General features: G+C 54.5%; 1 protein-coding gene across 1 annotated transcript in view; it reads left to right on the top strand.

The window, feature by feature from the left end:
* SARDH (sarcosine dehydrogenase) overlaps positions 1 to 17,639 on the top strand; it is a 120,413-nt gene that overhangs the window by 69,900 nt on the left and 32,874 nt on the right. Inside the window, exons 16-17 of the mRNA XM_075905253.1 lie at positions 1,584 to 1,731; positions 4,173 to 4,266. Of these exons, the coding sequence (XP_075761368.1) occupies positions 1,584 to 1,731; positions 4,173 to 4,266 (242 nt within the window). The remainder of the gene's footprint in view (positions 1 to 1,583; positions 1,732 to 4,172; positions 4,267 to 17,639) is intronic.

The following is a 17,639-nucleotide window of genomic DNA, read 5'->3' as shown; positions in this document are numbered from 1 at the left end:
GAGAGTGTCTGTCTGCTCCTCAGTCGGGGCCGTGTCAGTGAGGTGGTATTTTTTGGGGGGGGGGGGTGTTGGCTTCTCACTCTTGTGCAGCCCCCGACTTATTTTTCTGTGGGTCAACGTCCCCCAACTTGAAAAAGGTTCCTCACTCCTGAAGCAGAATCAGGGAAGCCATACAAGCAGGGGAACGGCGCGACAGCTGAGAGGCCACTGGACGAAAAGCCCCAGATCAGCAGATGCAGGATTGTGGGGGTTGGGCTCTGTGGCAATGCTGCCCCGATGTCTACCAAGCAGTTTTACTGCCCAGACCCTGCGATCAGCTGGGCTGGGACAGCCCTGGGCATTCAGTTGCCCTGTAGACATCCCCTAAGAGGTTAGAGTCAGAGGCACTGCACGCTTGCATCACACCACCCTTGCACTAGTGCTCTTGGAGCGCCTTGCAGAACACCTGAATAGTAACCCCACCCCTACCCTCATATGGGGGCGGGGTAGATTTTGGAGCTGAACAGAAGGCAAGTTTTGTATTTGTATTTTCTGCTTCTCCCTGGCCTCCACCATTGGTCACGCGTTCACACCTGGGCAGAGCACGTATGCCCCAGCCCTGTGCTGTTTTGGTAACATTGTGCACCCCACTTTACGCAGGGGTGACTGCAACTGGGGGGCGGGGGAGGGGAGAGGAAATCAGGTCCCAAATCTTTCTCCGTCAGGTGAAATCAGCACCATTCAAAGGAAAGATGTGGAAACCACTCTGTCCAAAATTTCAACCTAGTGTCAAGTTTGATGGTTTTGTTCTGCGGCTTGATCTTCCCTTTCTGGTAGGATGCAGAAGTGACGACTCATAGAACCCGAGATGAGGGCTGGAAGAGACCTCAGCAGATCATTGAGTCCAGCCCCCTGCCCAAAGCAGGACCAATCCCAACTAAACCAACCCAGCCAGGGATTTGTCAAACTGGGACTTAAAAACCTCTAGGGATGGAGATTCCACCCCCTCCCTAGGGAACCCATTCCAGTGCTTCACCGCCCTCCTAGGGAAATAGTTTTTCCTAATATCCAACCTGGACCTCTCCCACCACAACTTGAGACCATTGCTCCTTGTTCTGCCATCTGTCACTACTGAGAACAGCCTCTCTCCATCCTCTTTGGAACCTCCCTTCAGGAAGTTGAAGGCTGCTATCAAATCCCCCCTCACTCTTCGCTTCTCCTGACGAAGTAAGCCCAGTTCCCTCTGCCTCTCCTCCTGGCGATCCTCTGGCCCTGACCTTCCTCAGACTTTACTCCGTCCTTCCTGAGGAAAAACTCCCCTTAGGCTTGATCACAGCTCTCTGACTTGTGTTCGCCTCGAGGGTGCTTAGCCTCTCGCAGGCTCCAGCCCACTGGCGTCCAGGGGAACTTTGCCCGAGGAAGGACTGCAGGGTTTTGAGAGAGACGCTCCCAGCCCGGCCTTGCAAACCCAAGCAGCTCTGAGCAGCGTCTGGGCTCTGGGGCACTGAGCCAAGTGGCGCCGAGCTCCAGCCCTGTAGCGCTTGGCTCACTGCTGGGTGGGCCTGGGTCTCCCTGGCTCAACGGCTGGCCCGTGTTCCTGGCAGGGGATGGCTATTACCTGGCGGTTGGCGGAGCCGTGGCGCAGCACAACTGGTCGCACCTCCGCACGGTGCTGCAGGACAGGAAGCTGCAGTGCAGGCTGGTGGACTGCTCCGAGGAGCTGGGGATGATCAGCGTCCAGGGGCCGGCGAGGTAAGTAGCGAGAGGCTGGAGACGCGACCAGGGTCCCCTGGGAAGAGGCTGTTGGAGAGGCTCTGAGTTGAGCACCATCCAAATTCCTCGCCAGGCCAGGGGACTGGAGGCGAAAGGTTGCTGTGCGGGGGGCTTGGAAACTGGGTTTCCTCACCCCCAGGGCAGGCTGTGGGGAAGCAAGTGGCATGCGGAGAAAGAGGCCTTGTCTTCCCCTTGCAGCTGAGGGCTTGGTCCCCAGGCGAGCTAGGGCACAGAGGGCTAATGATATTGGGCTAGCGTGTGGCCTGCACTGCACCCCAGGGGGAGTGTGCTGCAGCCGGACTCTTGAGTAGGCCAGTCCCTTTTCTCGGCAGCTCCCACCCCATGCCAGTGGCTGCAGGGTGGGCTGAAAAGCATTGGCTAAGCTGTAAGTGTGCATTAGGCAGTGGTGCATCCCAGCCGCCCTTCGCACTTCGTTGAGACTCCGGCATGAGTCTGTCAGAGGTGACGAGCCAGCACTTATGAGAGTCAGTTCAAGGCCTGGAAGCAGCTAGCATGTCCCCAGCCACTGGGGCTGCTGCCAGTGAAAGGCGGTGAGGGGAGGCTAACGAAGGAAAAGCCGCCGCCATGCTTGGGGGTGGGGAGAGGGAATTCCTCTCTGCAGAGCTCAGTGGGGCTGGGAAGAGCTGCTCTGTAGCCAGGCCTGGCGTGATGGGAGAATCTTCCCGGTCATGTGTCTCCTTCCCCCCGCACTTCTCTCCAGCTGTAACAGCACAGCCCCACATCTGTCCGAAAATGGCTTGTACAAAAGTGACTTGACATTTTTTAAATTAAGACTTGAGACTCGACTTGGGACTTGACTCGAAAGTGACTTTAGGGACTCGTGACTCGACTTGAGACTTGAACTGTAGTGACTTGAGACTCGACTGGGACTTGCCAATGACGGCTTGAAGACAACACTGCTTGCTTGGAAAACCCCCATGCCATGGTTCTGTGGACGGACGGGGAGAGGATTCTACAGGCTGCCCTCCCTGCTATCACATCCTCCGACCCGTCTCGTTTAACGCACTAGCCCCTGGGGTTTGTGGAGTCCCATCGTGATGTGGGCAGAGATCTGGTAGCTTGAGTCAGCGCTCTCCGGACCCTTCCCTGCCGCACATGCCCCTCTGAGGTGGGTTGTGACTCAGCCTGGGGGATGAGAATACCTCCGTTCCCCGGCTGCACTCCGCAGAGCTGAGATGGGATTGCTGGGATGCTTGTTTAAATACCAGCTGCCGGGGCTGGGTCGAGTACTGCGGGTGCAGCAGCCAGTCTGGCTGGAGGTGCTGAATGTACTGGGCAAAAGCGAGCGCATCCCAGGGCTCCCTAGCCAGAGTTACGTAAAAGGGAGGGCAAGGGGTGCTTGCATTTCAATGCATGAGGCTCCCTGGTTGCAGTGAGCGGGGCTCACCGGGTGTCATTCCCTGGCAGGCCTCTTCACAGCTGCAGTGGGGGCAGGGAAATGCCCCAGAAGGGGAGGGGTTTCTACACCAGTCAGGGGAGCAGGGAGCTGTGCTTCGGGAGGGAGACGTATTGGGAACTGGCCAGGCTCCTGCAGTACTTTGCCCTTGTTTGGCACCTTTGATGCTGGGATGTCAAAGCCGGGGGTCGGGTATGTCCCACAAGTTACCCACCCGCTAGGAAACAGGGCCCCATTGGACGGATGGGAGAGCAGCGAGGTGAAGTGACTCGCCTGCGGGCACACAGACAGTTAGTGTCAGAGCTGAGAATAGGACCCCCAAGCCCTTTCTCTGATGATCAACTTTTCCATCCCTACATCCTTGTCTGGCCCCTGTCACTGCAGTATCTGAGCATCTTACCAACATCATTGAATTTGTCCTCACAGCACCCCTGTGAGCCAGGGCAGAGCGAATGTCCCCATTGTGCAGGGGGGGAAACCGAGGCACAGAGAGACTAAGTCACTGGCCCAAGGTCACTAACAGAGTCTGTGTCGGAAGCCAGAGTAGCACCTTGCTCCTCGGCATCCCAGCCCTGTGCCCTAAGAGGACATATAGAGAAATGTGCATCTTGCACTTATTCTCAGTAAGACTGTGTGCTCTCCCAGCTCTTGTGCAACCCCATGGAGCACAAGTGAAAGAGACACCAGTAGCTTTCCTTTTTCAGGTTTCCGAGTAGCTGTGATGAGGAAGGGGACAGGCCAGGAGCAATCGGCTGCTGTCTGTATATAGCGGCCCCATGCAGCCAGCAGGGTGCCTGTCCCACAGACCCTAGAGGGGGCTACAGAATAAAGAGGCAAGAAGAAAGCTGGGCAGGTGTGAGGAAGATTGTCCTTCCCAAGCACACAGGCCAGGCCAGAAGCAGAACCCTCCATGGGAGCCGGTGTGGTGGGTGTCGTGTGAGCGACCTCCTGGCCCTGGGGTGTAGCCTCCTTCTCACCAGAGTTTTCTGCTCGTTCTCTGCAGCCGCACGGTCCTTCAGGAGGTTCTCGACACTGATCTCAGCAACGAGGCCTTCCCCTTCTCCTCGCACAAACTGGTGAAGGCAGCTGGATGCACGGTAGGAGCCTGAGAGTTTTTGCTTGGGCGGTTTTCCCGGGTGTCTCTAGGGCCTTTCCCGTGAAGGCGACAAAGCATTGTGATTGGCTGTGCCTCTCACACGCCCCCCCCTCCTACCCTGTGAGCAGGGCCTCCTGAACTGGGATGCTGTACCAAGAAAGGCCCATGCTGGGCATACCCCCTCACCACCGCAGGCATCTACCCACCTGGGCCACGGCGGCCAGGTTTGTGGTACATGTGTGTGTGTGAGGGGGAGGAAGGCGGGCGGTGAAGATGGGAGATCTCTAGAGCCAGCTAGGCAGGGCTGTTGAGTTCTGCACCATTAGCCCGCTGAGGCCAGGTGATCTGGTAGTTGTCTGGCCTTAAACTCTGCGCCCTTGTCACAAGCCTGTGGGTCACTCCACCCTGTCTGTCACGTGCCGTTACACCGGGGCAAACGGAGACAGCGAGTGCTCTGGACTCCCGGTTCTTCTGGCTGACAGGCTGGTCCTGCAGCGGGACTCCCCGCTCTGCGTAGCTCCACCTGCGCCATGCAAATGGACACACTAGGCACTGGCCGCCCTGCCCCCCGGCCTGAGGCAGCTGCCCCAGCATGGAGCTGAGTCCCTCTTTGAAACTCAGCCTTGGAACGGAGCCAAACCTGCTCCTGATGGAGATGATCAGCCGGACGCTCTCCTGCCTCGCCTAGGGGGCTTCCGCTGCTCCGGAGGGACAGGAGCCAGGATGAGGGCTCAGACTGCTCCGGGCCGGTCTCTGGCGGAGGCTGCGTTCTTGGTCTCCTGCTGGAAGAAGCATGGTGCCGTGCAGGGCTGCAGAGAGAAGGTGTCTCTTCGAGTTGTGCTCTGGACGGGCTTAACTGAGCTGAGTGATGGGTAGGGGTCTGTGGCCAACAAGGGAGGGGGGAGAGAAGAAGACAGCAGCAAGGAGGAGAAGCATGTTTGAAATCCCCCCCATCCCCCACATCAGACAGCCTTGCCGGGGATGCCCCTTTTCTATAAGATCCTTGGCAGATTTTATTAGGAAGGCTGAAATATTTATTATGCAGTTCTCTGGGAGTCCTTCACTCCCATGTACCTGGGGTGGACCCCACATCCTGGCCGTGCGTTTTCTGATGAAGTTGCTGGATGGCCGACTCTGGAGCCTGAGAAATACCCTGTGACCTAGCATGGGTAGAATATAACCAGAGCTGTCAGAGCGCTGCCCCAGCCATGCCACAGCCCTGCCCTGGGAGGCGAGAGGAGGGAATCTCATCTTCACGGCCCAGTCAGTCGTTGGCCTCCTCTGTGGCTGCCCCACATGTCGGGGGTACCAGTGCCGCGGTGGCATTGGTAGCGGTGTTGAACTGGACTAGCTTGTTTCACACAGGGCCCTGACCTTGTCAGAGGGTGTCGGCTTCCCCACCTGGCTACAGTTTGGGTGACTGACAAACGGGCATCTCACATGAGGGAAATCTGATGGATTCTGAGCTGTTCCCTTCTCCGCTTTCTGGATTTTTCCAAGAACCATTATCTGGAAGCATTCAGTGACTCCTTTTGCATTGGGCTTAGCCAGGCTGTGGGCTCTGTCTGCCTTTCTGAGGCTAGGACCAGGGCTTAAATTGCAGCAAGGGAGGCTTAGGTTGGACATTAGGAAAAAACTTCCTACCAGGGTGGTTAAGTCCTGGAATGAATTGCGGAGGGAGGCAGTGGAACCTCCACCATTACAAAATTTTAAGAGCTGGTTAGACAAACACCTGTCAGGGACGGTCTAGGTCAGGGGTGGGGAACCTTTTTTGGGATTGGGGGCCACTGACCCACAGAAAAATCAGTCGGGGGCCACACACAAGTGAAAAGAAAAGAAAAGAAAAACCTTCACCAAGGTGGACCCCTGACTGAGGAGAAAGACATCCTGGAGGGCCCCGGCTAGTAGATTTTGTGAGCTCCAGCCCCACAGGTTGACAGTGGGTGGGGAGGGGGCTGGAGCACACATGCAGGCTCCCCAATGCTGGGGGGTGCCCCAAGCCTAGGGCTGGATCCAGGCAAGCCGGGAGCTGCATCCGGTCCTTGGGCCTTAGGTTCCCTACCCCAGTCTGGATGCTGCTTGGTCCTGCCGTGAGGGCAGGGGACTGGACTTGATGGCCTCTCGAGATCTCTTCCAGTCCAATGGTTCTTTAATACAGGGAACCGCAGTCTAGTGTCCCTCAAGGGCAAGGCAAAGAGAGGTTGAAGATAGCGATTCACCCCTCCCTAGCTCTAAGACCCCACCTCTTTCCACTCCTTATGGTGTCTGGTGGCTCCCTGGGACACTGTTATCTGTCAGCGCCTACGTGACGAGGAGCAAATGTGTGACAAATGGGCTCCTCCAGCGAGCGGACAAGTCGAATGAGCCAGTGGCTGGAGGCCACATCCAACCCAACTCAGCCTGGAAACGAGGTGCGCGTTTGTAACAGTGAGCGTGATTAACCACGGGGCCAGTTTACCAAGGATCCTCCCGCACAGGATGGTTTTAAATCAAGATGGGAAGTGTTTCTAAAGGATCTGCTCCAGGATTTAATGGTGGGCTAGTGTTATACAGAAGGCCTGACCAGAGCATCCCAGTGACCCCTTCTGGCCTTTGGATCTCTGAACCTGGACACTGGAGGAGCGGGGCAGATCGGCTCAGGGACCAAGGCCTTTGTATGTGATTTGGGTTTTTTTTCATGCAGTTTGGCTTTGGTTTCCAGCTCTGGTCTCAATGCACGTGTGGGGGGGAGCGGATGGGGGAATGTCTAAGAGCTGACCAGATGTCTAGAGAGTGTTACAGTGTTCTTGGAGGTGGCAGCTGCTGTGTGTGTGGCTTTTGGACATTTCTCTTCCCCGTCCTTCCCCGCGCTGTAACCCGGCCGCCTGCCCCCATATCTTCTTCCAGCTCCTACGGTCGTAGCCTGCTGGATGACCCTAAAGCCTGGCGGGGAGAATCGTTCTCGGAGCTGAAGTTTGCTGTTTGTCTTGTTCACCTGCACTGAAGCTTGGGTGCAGGCTGGGAATTGTTGCCCGCCCTCGGGGCTTGTGGAGAGTCCAGAATCCCAGCAAGAGCTGCCTGAAGAGCAAACGGCCTGGCCAGAGACACAGACACACACACAGCACTCACACAAGCTTGTAGTGTTTAGATAACCCCTTAAAAGGGACAGACTCGGATCCTTCGGAGTAGCTCCTTGCTCTGTAGGGAAATGAAACCGGCTTGCTTGGAGAGGAAGGAACTATGTGAAAAGGAACATCTGAATGTGTCCCTACGTGATTCGTTCCTAGACACTATAGAATGTGTGTGTGTGTGTGTGGGGGGGGGGGTGATAGAGACACCACCCATCGTCCCCCTACTTTTTTTCCATTCATGTGCAGAATAAATTTTGTTTTGTGCGTCAATGTGCACCACCCATAGAAACACATGCTGGGGGGGGGTGCTCTACTGGGCAGCATTTTAATCTCTCTTGGGGGGCCACCCAAGCACTCAGCTTAGAGTGAACACTGCCCACCCCCTATGATTCTTTAATACGGGGAAATTCTAGGAGCAAAACGGGTGGCTCAGTATTCTTGTTGTGTACTCAGTGAAGAACTGCAGCCTGGCCTAGCAATAGCAACCCCAAGTATTCAGGGACCCAGCCCAGAAGACCTATCTGTGTTGGTCTACACATGCACACGGTTATCGGTCTAGGTGCACGAGACCGCCACATGTGTAGGTTCATCAGGGTGGGGAATGTGTATTATCCTATGTCTCTATGATGCAGTGTGCGTGTCTAGAACAGGACTGGTGTCAATGATGATGGTAACTTGTACCACTTTTGTGCCATGGTGGAACATGGTTCCTCCGATGTACAGTGAGTGAGGCTTGTGTCAAAGGCCTCTGTTCTGGTTCTGCAGGAAAGAAAAGTTCTAGGAGAAAAGTGGGTGGCTCAGTGTTCTCATTTGTGTGCCAACCCCCAGCATGCTTTTCTACAATACTTGGTGTTCTCATTTGCATGCCAACTCCCAGCATGCTTTTCCACAATGCTCGGCATTCTCATGCCAACCCCCAGCATGCTTTTCCACAATGCTTGGAGTTCTCATTTGCATGCCAACCCCCAGCATGCTTTTCCACAATGCTTGGAGTTCTCATTTGCATGCCAACCCCCAGCATGCTTTTCCACAATGCTTGGAGTTCTCATTTGCATGCCAACCCCCAGCATGCTTTTCCACAACACTCGGTGTTCTCATATGCATGCCAACTCCCAGCATGCTTTTCAACACTGTTCGGCATTCTCATGCCAACCCCCAGCATGCTTTTCCACAATGCTCGGCGTTCTCATTTGCATGCCAATCTGCAGCATTCCCTTCCAGCCTACACAGCTCTTCCTTAGCAATGCACAGCCTGAGCTCTGAGAAGAAGCTGGGAGTTGTCTAAGGTGATAAGTCCTCATGTGAGCACGTTGACTTGCAGTTGTGTCAAAGGAACAAAAGCTCCTTCTCTATGGCCTTGGGATTAGTGCTAGTGGGAGAGATTCACTTGACACAGGAGCCCTCCTTTACGAATCGGTGCGCGATTAAACGTCAAATAGGCGATGTTCTCCCTTTAAGATGTCGGCGTGTGGGGACCCTGAGAAGTCAGCGCTTTGGATCACCGAAGACGCCTGACAACTTCAAGCTTCCTGTGCAAGTGCGGATTGTCTTGAATTTGCTAAGACTTTATATTTAAAGATTGTGGCTATGCCTGTGACATGTGCGAAGAATCATTCCTAATGCTAATACCCGGGGCTTAGCTCCCTTGTGGCTGAGGAAACATTAGATGGGGCGTTGGTCCAGAATATAAGCTGCCCTTTCCTCAAGGGTGTGTCTCTTCTCAACACTTCCCCTCCCTTTTTAGTTCCTTCCTTTGCTTGTTCCTGTGCCTAGCCTACCCTGCTGCCCATGCACCCCCCACCATGCCCAGCAGTGGGGAACAACTCACGAGACGTTTTTTAACCATGTGCTGAGGACCTGGCTTTGGGCAAGCCTACCGCTCCGGGTTGAGCCCTCAACCTCTGGCTCTGGAGGCAGGTACCTTATTCAATGCACCACTGGAGGAGCCCCCCAACCTCCCTACTTTCTGGGCCCCCCTTATCCATCCAATGTCCCAAAGGTGCCAGGTCCATCCATGGCCCACCTTGTGTTGGGTGACCCCACATTGCAGGGGGGGCTCGACCCCTTGACCTCTGCCTTCACAGACAGGCTCCTTTTCTACATCCTCCACCTCCCACTGCCCTGTTTCTGAGGGTGCTCTTTGTTGGGTGATGGACAACCCTGTGGGCATTCCAGCCTGCCACAAGAAAGACAGTATTAGGGCACACGGGAGGGTGTTCCTTGGGATGGTGAGGTTTCATGCAGCATGGGTCCTGCCAGGGCAGCCAGATGGGCCCCAGTTCCATAGGGGTGGTCAGGGACTAAGCACAGCCTTGTTTCTAGTACCTGGTGGCTGCCTTGCAGTTCCATATGTGGGTAAGTCAATGGAGAACTTGGATGCTACAGGAAGCTCTGAGCACCCATCAGCAGCCAGTGGGAGAATCTGTGGATCCCACTCCTCCCTTCTCTCTCCTACGGCTCCTGTGAGAGGACACCCTCAGCTTAAATTCATTGGCTCCTGGAGGTGGGGCCAAAAGTTTTATGCCACCTCTTTGCCCTGCTATGTCCTAGGGGCTGGAATAGCTCCCATTCTGGGTTGTCCAGAGGCAACCAGAAATCCCTATAGCACCATATTGTATGGGCCTGTCCCCTCCCATTTCTACCCCCTCCCTCATGTTCCACTCACTAGTGCTTGAGCCAGGCACTTGAAAATTCACCCCTACCACATTGGGGCTCTATGTGACCCCAGAATGCTGTTGGCAGTGTTTGGATGTAGTGGGGGAGACAGACTCCATCTCATTGTCTGGGCCATTGGGTGAAGATGCCTGCACCCTCCGAGAGCAGCACCGGCAAAGCCTGGGAAGCAGTCTGGCTCCCGCACTGCGGTTTACAGATCCATCCAAATGTTTGCAGACAATAAACTGGAGCCGACCCAAGCAGCTGTGGAAGTGGGGAAGTAGAACGGCCCTGCCCCAGGCCACGGAGACTGAACTGATTAAAAGCGATAAAGAGCCTAGAAGGAGCGTGGAGGGTCAGCCATGACCTCAGCCGTCCGCTATGCGACGCACACAGTTGTTCGCAGAGAGGCCCACGTTCAGCCAGCAAATGACATCCGGAGCCACGGGGTGGGATGATCCTCGTGGGGGCTTGGTTTGAGCCCTTCTTGGCTCCCCACCGTTCCAGCAGTGGGGCGGGAGAGGAGCACTGTAACGTTTATTGACCTGGCAGGAGCCCAGAACGCTATCCGGGCCCACATCCCCGCTGGCAAGAGGTTTGTTTTCCACCGTAGATTTGCCTGACTCGCTTTTCAAACGGCTCCTGCTAGCCGTTCCCTATTGCAGCCTCGGCAGGTTATTCCCCATGGCCCAGATACCATGTTCCCTAAAGAGGCCAAGTGCCCACTGAAGTCAAACAGCAGAAGCGCACTGGGCCCTAGGAGACATGCTCCCTGCTTGAAGTCACGCCTGACGAAAACAATCAAGCAAGATCCAGACTTTGTCTCAGCCCCAGTGCTTGGAGTTATTTGGCTCTGGGTTGTTCATCTAGCCCCGAACAGAGCCAAAGGCCAGGTGCACAATTTAGATCAGGGTTCGCGCGCCAAACCACACACATGCACTTGCCCCAAAGGTCAGATCCGGGCTGTGGCTACAGTCTCATCTGCAATGAAAATGAATAATGTGTCTGACTGTCTCGGTGCTTGTGCACAGCAGCCTCTGGGTGTCCGATTCTCTCAAAGAGCTAAAAACTTAATTTAAGATGACTCGGGCGATTTGCGCAGACAAATCCCAGAGCTGGTGGGGAGTGAGTCTGCCTAGAAGAGCTGAGCGATCCCCATGATCAGCAACACACACAAATGGGAACGAGAGCGATCACCAATGGTGGTAGCTCTGGGGTTGCCTGGGAATGGAGAATGAGGAGGGGAAATGAAATACTCACTACACTATCATAGAATCCCAGAGTTGGAAGAGACCTCAAGAGGCACCCCTCATCAGGAAGTTGAAGGCTGCTATCACATCCTGCCTCACTCTTCTCTTCTGCAGCCCCCTTATCATTTTGGTTGCCCTCCGCTTTGCAAGGGAGAAGCAGGAAGGGGGAACAGGGGAGCAGGCTGAAACAGATGTGGCACAGAGATCTCTCCTTCAGACATTGCTCCCAAGAGAGGCGGCTGCTGGCTTGAGGGAGATCATTGTAATGATTTGAACTGGCTCTTTAGGAAGTGCGTGACTGAAAGTGAGGAAAGCACCATGGTTTTCCTAGGAACAGCCACATTCTCGGAAGGGAAACAAGGGGACAGAGATGTGCTGTAACATTAACAAGCGCCTCAGAGCGTGTGATTGGTGGGAATTGGTGCGTCAACGATTACGTCCACACTGGGAAGGCTTGGCGACCAAAGTGCTGCTGTCAATATGCAAAAGTCGACACAAGTGAAAACCGGTCAAGCCAGCTTGTCTGCCTCCAGTTGTCCACATTCCATGGCCACAGGTCTGGCCCCCTGTGGAGGGCTAGAGCAAAGCATTGTGGGTGAGCATCCCACAGTGCAATGTGATGGGAAGGCAGAGCTGATCCCTGCGCTTTTTGGGATTCCCAGGTAGCTCTGTGAGCTCCCCCGGGGGAGGAATGTCGAAGCAGCATGGCGTCTCTGCCTGCTTCTCAGGGTGACTGTTCCATCGCTTTCCCCAGACAGCGCTTCCCCTCTTCACCATGACGCCTGGGAACTCAAGGGCATTGGTGCTGCTGTAATTTGGGATCAGGAAATGCCTGGTGGTATCCACAAAGTCGAGGGTATGGTGCTTTAGTGCCAAGCAGCGCCACGCTCCGTAGCTACCGTGTGCCATGTAAAACTTAGCACAAAGCCTTCTGCCTCTGCAGGGGAGCGTTCCTGTGCCAGGAGGGAGGCATGTCTTGAGAGAGCTGCTCTTTACAAACCAGCAGTGCCCAGGTAGGGAACTTTGATGTGTGGCAGAGCTGTCCCTGGCCAGAGTCTGCTCCGCTGCACAGCTGGTGACATGGCCACTCCCACAGACAGCTCCGAAGCGGGAGGGCGGCTGATTATCACAGGCGCTATCCAGGAGAGGCCAGTTCCAAACTCTGTTGGCAGCTGATACGCACGCCCCCCAGGGTGTCGGATCTGAGGCTCTGGCAGAGACGCTGCCCGGGTTTTTCTAAAGTACTGGCCGGCCATGCTCCGATAGACGTCAGTAGCTGGTTTATCGCTGACTGCAGGGGGAGCAGAGGGAGGGTAATGCGACGGGTTTTGAACTCACCCGATCCAAGCACCTCCAGGCCACTGGCTTGGTAATTTCTGTGTCTCAGCTCTGCTGCTCAGACCGTGCTCCCGTCCTTCCATGACTAACTGCCGGCTCCCTTCCTTTCCTTGCCATATGCTCCTGGGGAGGCAGGGCCAGCCTTACCATGAGGCGAACTGAGGCGGCTGCCTCAGGTGCCAGACTGTGGGGGGGCCGCTAGGACCCAGAGTGTAGAAAATTGAGTCTGCTGCGGGTGCCTATGTATTCTCTCTGCTCTAGATGCACAGAGGTGGGGGAGTGCTGTGCTGGAGGAAGGAGGGCACAAGAGACATAACAGGCAGGCAGGAGAAAAGGGGGCACGGGGGCATCATTTGAGCTCCCCGCCTCAGGTGCCAAAATGTTGCGGGCTGGCCCTATGGGGAGGCGTTATCTTCGCTAAGGGGCCGCAGCACCCTCTGCCCTGCAGTCCTGGGCCTCAGCACACTGCCTGCCTGCTTCCTCGGGCTGAAAGAGCCTCTCCCTCTTCCTTCTGGCTCCTCCGTCTCTCCTAAGGACCAGGGGAGCAGTAATGGATAAGGACAGAGCCGGCCCTTCGATGATGCTTGGTGCTTTTGGGGAGGCAGGAAGTGTCAGACGCATTAAGGCAGACACTTAGCGGTGAAGCCCGCTGGCTAATGCATGGGTTGCAGCCTGGAATGTACTTACAAAGAGCTGATATCCCCAACCACCTCTAGGCGTTCCTCGGAACGGGCGGGCAGAGGTGTTTGAAAGGACGTCGGAAACCAAGTGCGGCGCTGGTGTGGCGCTTGAGGTGAAGCGTGCTTTCCGACGCCGTTCAGAAAGGACGAATCAATGACTAGTGGATATTTTAATAAATGGGCAATCAATTAGTATAGATATAGTAGCCCAATGTCTGTGACTCTGTAACGCTGAAACGCTGGCTGTTCCCTCTGGGCGGCGCTGTTGCCTCCTGCTGTAGTGCTCGGCTGACTTCTGCGCCGCACAGCCAGGCCGCCGTGCGGGAGCAAGCGGCGCAAGCGGCCGTTTGGGGTCCACACTCCCCAACAACGCCGCCCAGAGGGAACCCAAACACCTTTCCTTCCAGTACCGGGGTGACGTACAGCACAGTATATCCAGAGAGAGAGTGTGCTTGTGTGTAAAGTCCAGACGCAGCGGAGCGTCAAGCAGTCTTTGAGTGTTCGCAGTGGGCGTGTGACTTGCAGAATTGTGCTGTGGCCCTAAAGGCAAAACCCAGCCGTTCTGGTGTCTTAAAAGCTCTGCTTTTGCAAACACAATAATGCTCCTGACTCCGGACTTAACCCGCCGTTCTTCTTCCAGCCTGAGTGCCCTAACAGCGTGTAGGAGAGACGGGAAAAGAACTGACTCCTCTCAGCCGCAAACACTAACGGGGCTTCTCTAAAACAGCAGGTCATTTGTGCCTTCTGCTTCTACAGGGTCAAATCTGTGCTGGGTCCTAGTTCCCGCTCATGTCAGGGACTGGAGGGTTTGGCCTGTAATACCGGTGATAAGTGTGTTATAGCTGAATAGTGAAAATAGCTGGGGCCTCTGGAATATCTACTTTCATGGCAAGCTACATGCTACAGCCCCAGCCAGGCAAGTGGAAATTGCATTGATCGGTGCTGCACCTGTCTGTCAGGGGCCATGGTGTCATAAGAAACCATTCTTTTACGCGGTGCTTCCTGGACTGGAATAATAGGGCCATGTGTTACGGGTGGCTAGTGATGCAGCTAGCAAAATTCCCTCCCCCAAACCCTATCCATCAAGTGTGTCCTCCATTGCAGGTAATTAGCCAGCCTCTCTAGAGCACCACCTGTCATAAGAACATAAGAATGTCCATACTGGGTCAGACCAAAGGTCCATCCGGCCCAGTATCCTGTCATGCCTGTCATGCACATAAAAACCGTTTTCTACGCATGGATGGAAAAGATTAGAGGGAACACTGGTTGTCACAAATCAACTCGTTCGTTGAACAAAATCAGCGCAAGGAGAATTCCAGCTGAGTTAATGACTTTCTGGTGTGTGTGTGTGTGTGTGTGTGTGTGTGTGTGTGTGTGTGTGTGTGTATATGTATATATATATTCACAGCTCGACAAACAATGTAATCTACTCGCCCGTGGCGAGTAGATTACACCCCGGAAGAGCCGGTGTAGAGCGATCTGTGCATACGCAGAGTGCAGAACCGTGCAGCTGGCGAGTCCCGTATATATATATATATATATCAGCATTTTACACTGTGCATAATGTCAAAGACCTGTACCCTTTTACGTTTTAGCAGTGGTTGGATTTTCATCCTCGGGGGAGGGGGATCCTTTTTTTGAGTCAGGACCGCACACAAGTGAGAAGCAAAAAACCAAAAAAACAACCCTCCCTAATGTGGCCCCCAACTGAGAAGGAGAAAGACCCCCCCCATTCTGTTTACATATCAGAGTCTAGGGGGGCCTGGGCTAGTATATTTTGTGTGCTCCAGCCCTGCAGCAAGGGGTCTGAGTGCCAGAGTGGGTTCCCCAATGCTGTTGGGGAGCCCTGAACCTCAAGGGCTGGATCCAGATAAGCCAGGAGTCCTTAGGTTCCCCACCCCTGGACTAAACTAAGGTCTGGCTTGTGACTCACAGATGGAGGGCATGGTGCTGGTTTACGGCTCCGTGTGAAATCTCATGGGAAGAGTTGGCCAGCGGTGTCAGAATCCCAGCAAGGACAGCCGATTTCATGAGATCAGGAAAAAATGAATGCAAGCAGCTTGTAGTATCTCTGTGCTGGGGACTTCAAGCCTGCCCCCCCTTCAGCCGCCTTTCTAATGATACATAGCCCTACACACATGCACTTGGGGCGGCTGCAGGCCTGGGTGCATGCCCATGTGTGACGGAGTGGAGATTGTATTCGCCACCTTAAGTCGCATGTGAGTTCTATGTCCTATTGTAGCCCCGCATGTGTGCCTCAGTTTCCCTGGACACTGCACCAATACCTAGACAGTAATGGGAATGTCAGCGTGATCGCCTCCCTCATGTACACAATGGCCTGAGCCTGGGAGGGGGTGTGACCAGGTGACACCTTTTCCCCCCCTCCCCACTCCCTCGCCAAGCAGGACAAAGGGGCCTAGCTGCAGGGTCCGGGACCAGGAGCAGGGTGTGAGTCAGTCTGGGCTGGTTGGGGAAGCAGGGGGAGGCCAGGGCCCTGACTCGGAGCCCTCTCTCCCCAAGATGGTTTGTACTGGCTGCTTCTGGTTTCTGTGCTGACAAGTCTGTGCTACGCTGTGTCCCTGCGGACTAATAATCCTGTGCTCCCTGCCGGCTGAGAGACCCATCTGGCTGCTGATGGGGGTGCAAGGCCCGGGGACTCCCCCAGCCCTTTGGCGACGCCATACGTGGGTGCATACAAACTGTGCGTGCCCGTCAGCTCTGCAGACTGCCTGACACCAGTGAGTGCCACCCCGCCCTTTCGGAGGGCTGCATGGTTTGAAGGCTGCACTTCCACTGGGACCCGAATGGTCCTTCCCCACCCCACCCCCACCTCGTCCCAGCTGCCGTTTCGCTAAGTGATTGAAAGGGAAGGAGCTAGGTTGAACTTTTATCCGGAGGAAGTTGCTCTTGTATAGAAAGTTAATCATGTTCCCAAAGCCAGCAATCTGGCAACCCCGGGCAGCTTAAATGAACCATGGAGTTGGCTGTCATTGCCCACAGCGTCTCCTGCCGTGATTAATAGTGCAGCTGACTACAGGGTCTCGATCTCTTGCTGTTCTCTAATTAGGTGACACATTTGTATGGAGCAAAAAGCTTTTCCGTAGCCTGCGTGTTCCTCAGCCTCAGTAGATTTCCAGCCTTCCTGCTTCATTGCACTTCCAAGACAATGGTTAAAGGCGGGCAGGCGCGGTGAGTGTTACTCTATTGTAAGGAAGCTCAAAATAAATTCACAATACCTTTTGTGTTGCTCCCCCCCTCCTCTCCCATCCTGGTCTATTGTTGCTCAGGTTAAGGCATCTCAAAGCAGCATTCAGTGCCACGTGGAGGCTTTTTATTTTAGACATGTCTTTAGCACATAGGAAAGGTGGGGAGGAGGGCAGTGCCTCTCCATTTGAATACAGCATTATGATTAATGTGTATGTAAGAGCTAACAAGAGGCTCGTGCCAACAGCTTGCCTGAAAGAAGGACGAGGCAAGAGGAGGATTATTATTTGCTGTTTGTACTGAGGGAGCACCAAGGGGCACCTGGTCACAGACCAGGACAGTGCTAGGAGCTGTACAAATGCAGAACAAAACAAAAATCAGTCTCTGTTTCTCCAGAGAGCTCCAAGAGTGCGGCAACATCTCAGGTTTGAGACACGCCCATGCTGGTGGATAGCTAACATCCCGGAATATGGCACCGAAGAGGGTGGGGGAGGTTGGTCTACAATTGGAACCCACCCATTCAGGTCCCTGTCTGCTCACAGTCACTGATGGCTACTGACCGCCCATTATAAACAGACCCTTAGCCACTTAGTTGACTGCACCAGCTGATGACTGGTCTGTAATTCCTCAGGTTGGCCTTACTTCCTTGTTACAGACTGGCATTATATTTGCCCTTTTCTGGTCCTGTGGACTCTCCCCTGTCTTCCATGACTCTTCAAAGATAGTCGCTAGTGGCGTCCATCTCTCTTGAGTCAGCTCCTTGAGTATTCTAGGATGTATTTCATCAGCGCTGATGACTTGAAGGCCTCTAACTCATCTGATGAAACGGGTTTCATCCATGAAAGTGCATGATTCTACATATTTTGCTAGTCTCTAAGGGTATGTCTACACACAATTTTTATTTCGGGAGGAGGATGCAAATAGCGCTGCGCATTTGCATGCTTCCTCTGGGTTTTTTTTCGGAAGATGCTCTTCCGGTATTTACTCACATCTACACGCGGCTGAATTTTGAAATAAACCCCTATTTCAAAAGATCCCTTATTCCTCTTACCATGAGGTTTACAGGGGTCTTTCAAAATAGGGGTTTGTTTTGAAATTCGTCCGCGTGTAGACACGGGTAAATACCGGAAGAGCGTC

The sequence above is a fragment of the Pelodiscus sinensis genome, chromosome 22, assembly GCF_049634645.1.
Source record: "Pelodiscus sinensis isolate JC-2024 chromosome 22, ASM4963464v1, whole genome shotgun sequence".
Classification (NCBI taxonomy): Eukaryota; Metazoa; Chordata; order Testudines; family Trionychidae; genus Pelodiscus; species Pelodiscus sinensis.
This window is presented reverse-complemented; position numbering and strand designations above follow the sequence as displayed.